Raw genomic sequence first — 3,815 nt, 5'->3', positions numbered from 1 at the left:
TTCGCTCCAACGATTGCACAAATTCTTAATCCTCGTTTTTGTTTTTTTTTTTTTTCCCCTCTTGTTTCCACAACAAATAATGTGCATTTTCTCGCCGTCTGGTTTTTTGTCTTTTTTTTTTTTTTTTCTCCAAACATCGAGGTTAAAATAAGAATTTTTTTTTTTTTCTTCCGTTTCCCGAGGGTTAATAAATAAATCTGGTGCATAGTGAGATAGCAGCCAACCGTTTGCAGTCCATATATTACTATATTGCCTTTCAGGTCACCCTAAAATTGTTGCCTCTTCCCCTCCCTCCCCTCCCCACTATTTTTAAGAGCATAGATAATTTTAAATCTCTATAAAACAGTATTATTTCACCCAATCGATTCCTGTATATAGTGCATTCGGCTTCTTCCCAACATCGTTAAATTAACTCGGATATTATTTGCATGCTATTACATACAAACTTTTTAAGACTCGTGTAATTTTTTTTTTCTCTTTTCTAAAGGATTTTAGGGTTTTTTTGTCGGTTTTTCTTTTTTTTGTTCGTTTTCTTTTTGTCGTAAATCACCAAGCAAAATATAGGCTCAAGGAAAAAAAAAAAAAAAAAAAAGAAAGAAATAAAAGAAAAAAAAATGCAAAAAACGAACTAATTTTCTACATATTTACAAGGGTGAATAAGTTAAAGGTGGCTCAGGTTTGCCGGCCGGGAATGGGGGGGTGGGCGGAGGGGCCGGGCAGGGCGCAGCGCTGCCGGGGACCCCCCCGGCCGATCCGTGGGGATCCCTCGGAGAATAAAAATCCCAGTGGAGGGGGAAAACCCGCAGGAAAAAAAGTGGGGAGAAGCCACCTGGATGCTCCCGGGAATGGGGGGGCGGGTGGCCGTACACGTCCCGCATGCAGGGCTGCCCCCCACTCCCCCACCCCGGGACCCCCACCCCGGGTGGGTGCGCGCTGGGAGGGAGGGAGTTCAACTTCCCCAACCCGAAAAATTTCAGTGGGATTTAATAATTTTTTTTTTTCCTTTTGTTTAAATATAAGCGGCGGGTTTGCTCTCCCCGCATGAGGAAAAAAAAAGAAAAAAGGAAAAAAACAAAACACAAAGAGGGGATCCCACCCCATCCCACCAGCCCGGCTCACATGAAGAAGTCAGCGGCGGCGGCTTTTGGGGCGGCGGATGGGGAGGGCTCCCTCGGGAAGCCCCGGCCGGCCAACTTCTCGTATTTTTCTTTGTACAGATCCCTTTCCTTGGCCAAGCGGGTCACCTCCTGCTTGAGCTGCTCCACCTGGCTCTGCAGCTGGCATTTCTCGTTCTCCAAGATGTGCCGTTGCTGGACCCGCTTGTAGCGGCAGGATTGAGCGTAGCCCCGGTTCTTCAAGGTCCTCCTCTTCTGCTTGAGGCGGATCACCTCCTCCTTGCTGAAGCCCCGCAGCTGCCGGTTCAGCTCCCGCACGGACATACTCACCAGCTGATCGTCGGAGAACCGGTCCTCCAGGCGTAGGTGGTGATGATGATGGTGGTGGTGGCCGGGATGGTGATGGGCGGCCGGCGGCAGCTCCTCGCCCCCGAAGGGCTGAGGTCGGAAGGGCTCGTAGCCTTGGTGGTGATGATGATGATGGTGAGGGGCACCGATCAACGCCTCCACCGCGTCCTCCGGCGTCAGGTTGAGAGCTTCGGGGTTGAGGTGATGCTGGTAACCCGACATCCAGTACAGCTCCTCCAGCTGCTGTTTGGAGCCCAGGGAAGAGGCCGCGGCAGCCGGGGGGCCGGGGGCCGGCTGCCCGCCGGGGCTGGGAGCGCAGAAGCTGGGCGAGGAAGGCACGGAGGAGCAGGGCGTGCTGAGCGGGGTGGACGACAGGGAGCCGGCGGGCAGGCGGTGGCACAGCCGCTCCGCCTCCGCCGGCTCCTTCTTCACCTCGAACTTCATCAGGTCGAAATCGTTCACGTACTCGATGGCGAGGGGGCTCGTGGGCAGCTCCCCGCTCATGGCCAGCTCCGAGGCCATCTCAGTCCATGGAGGGACCGGGCCGGGAGCGCCCGGGCACCGCCGCTCACCGAGGGTCCCGCGGGCTCCGGGAGCCTCCTCCGAGCGGGCTCCGGCGCCAGCGGCTGCCCAGACCGGGCTCCGGGACCCTCCGATGGGGCTTTGACGTGGGGTTCGGCGGGGCTCCGGGACCCTCGGACGGAGATCTGCTGCCGGACTCCGGGACCCTCCGGCCGGGCTCGGCTGCGGGGCTCAGCCACGCACCGGGAACTCCCGACGCGACTTTGCAGTGAGATTTCAGCCGGGCTACGGGACCTTCTGACGGAGCTCTGCGCTGGCGGTCAGCGGGGCTCCGGGTAGCTCCGACCGGGATCCTCTGCGGGGCTCCGGGACGCTGCGATGGGACTTTGCGGGGAGGTTCAGAGGTGTCCGAGATGGGGCTCTGCTGCGGGGCTCAGCCGGGCTCCGGGACCCTCTGCTGCGGGGCTCAGCCGGGCTCCGGGACCCTCTGCCGGGGCTCTGCTGCGGGGCTCAGCCGGGCTCCGGGACCCTCTGCCGGGGCTCTGCTGCGGGGCTCAGCCGGGCTCCGGGACCCTCTGCCGGGGCTCTGCTGCGGGGCTCAGCCGGGCTCCGGGACCCTCTGCCGGGGCTCTTGCTGCTCAGCCGGGCTCCGGGGCTCGCCTCCGACGGGACTTTGCGGTGCGGTTCAGCCGGGCTCCGGCACGGGGCTCCGGGAGCCGCAGGCGGGGCTCCGCTGCGGGCTGCGGGGCAGCCACCTCTCTCCGCCGGGGCTCCGCTCCGCTCCGCAGCCGGGCTCTGCTGCCGGCCGCCACGGCTCTGCGCTCGGGCCGGGCGGGCTCCGCCGCTGCCTGCGGCCGGTTCCCAATGGCGAGGAGCGGGCAGCGCCCTGCCCGCCCCTTCCTGCCTCCCTTGGCACCTGCCCCGGCCCCACCTCCCCGGGCTCCGAGCCTTCTCCTGCCTCCTCCTCCTCCTCCCGCCGGGACACAGCGCCCTGGGGGCGGGGGCCGCTCCCCTGCCCGCCCCTGCCCGCCGCTGCCGCCGGGAGCTCAATGGAACTCGCGGCCTTTTATACGGGGAAAGCAAGGCACGGCCCCGCCCAGTGGGGGGAGGCCAAGCTCTTCCAGCCAATCAGCACCCCGAGAGCTCGCTTAGATTTGCATATCCCCATGGCAACGCCCCCGAGCAGCTGTCAATCTCCGGATTTTCGGGGGGGCGATGCTCCCGGTACCCCCTGGACCCCGGCGGCTCCCGCATCCCAACGCGGGATTCACCTCCCACCCTCCGCCCCGAACCGAGCGGGGAGTGGGGAGAAGCATCCCAGAAATCCTAATCCGCTGCTCTCCAAAAATGGGAAACGTAAAAAAAAAAAAAAAAAAAAAAAGGAGTTATTGAGCTTGAATCGGGTTTGGTGCCACCACGGCATCGGAATGCAGCCCCTTCCCCATCCCTGGAGCAGCCCAGGATCCTTCCCGGAGCGCTACCATCCTTGCAGAAAGTCAGATAAAGATAATTTTGGGGATTTTTTCGAGGTTTTTTTTCAGGGAGCAGCCACCTGCACCTCTGCGCTGCAGTGCTGGTTTCGGAGGCGGCATCGCACCCAGCGCAGGTGACATCCACACCTGGCACGGGAGCGGGAGTGTCACCAGACGGAGGACCAGGATTGCCATCCCAGCACCTGGAAAAGTTGTTACCGGCACACAGAGGCAGCTGGCCAGGGGGGTTTGGGGGTGCTCAAGCCACGCCGGGATGAAAACCTGGCTCCATCTCCAACCTCGCGGCTGCTGCAGCCTGGGAGGAACGGGGCTGGGAAACTGAGGCACGGAGCAGTCG

The 3,815-nt window shown here is 60.8% G+C and overlaps 1 protein-coding gene across 1 annotated transcript; it reads right to left on the bottom strand.

Annotated features, from left to right (window-relative positions):
- Positions 1 to 302: 302 nt before the first annotated feature.
- MAFA (MAF bZIP transcription factor A) lies at positions 303 to 2,260 on the bottom strand. The gene has a single exon (XM_040065804.2). The coding sequence runs from the start codon at positions 1,983 to 1,985 to the stop codon at positions 1,116 to 1,118; it is 870 nt and encodes a 289-aa protein (XP_039921738.1). The 5' UTR covers positions 1,986 to 2,260; the 3' UTR covers positions 303 to 1,115.
- Between the last annotated feature and the right edge of the window lie 1,555 nt (positions 2,261 to 3,815).

This window comes from Hirundo rustica, chromosome 1, assembly GCF_015227805.2.
Source record: "Hirundo rustica isolate bHirRus1 chromosome 1, bHirRus1.pri.v3, whole genome shotgun sequence".
Taxonomy (NCBI): domain Eukaryota; kingdom Metazoa; phylum Chordata; class Aves; order Passeriformes; family Hirundinidae; genus Hirundo; species Hirundo rustica.
Note: the sequence above shows the minus strand (reverse complement) of the source record. Positions and strands in the feature narration are given on the sequence as shown.

Bases quoted from the DNA above. Each gene is read 5' to 3' on its own strand.
- MAFA (XM_040065804.2), bottom strand. From the start codon at position 1,985: ATGGCCTCGGAGCTGGCCATGAGCGGGGAGCTGCCCACGAGCCCCCTC.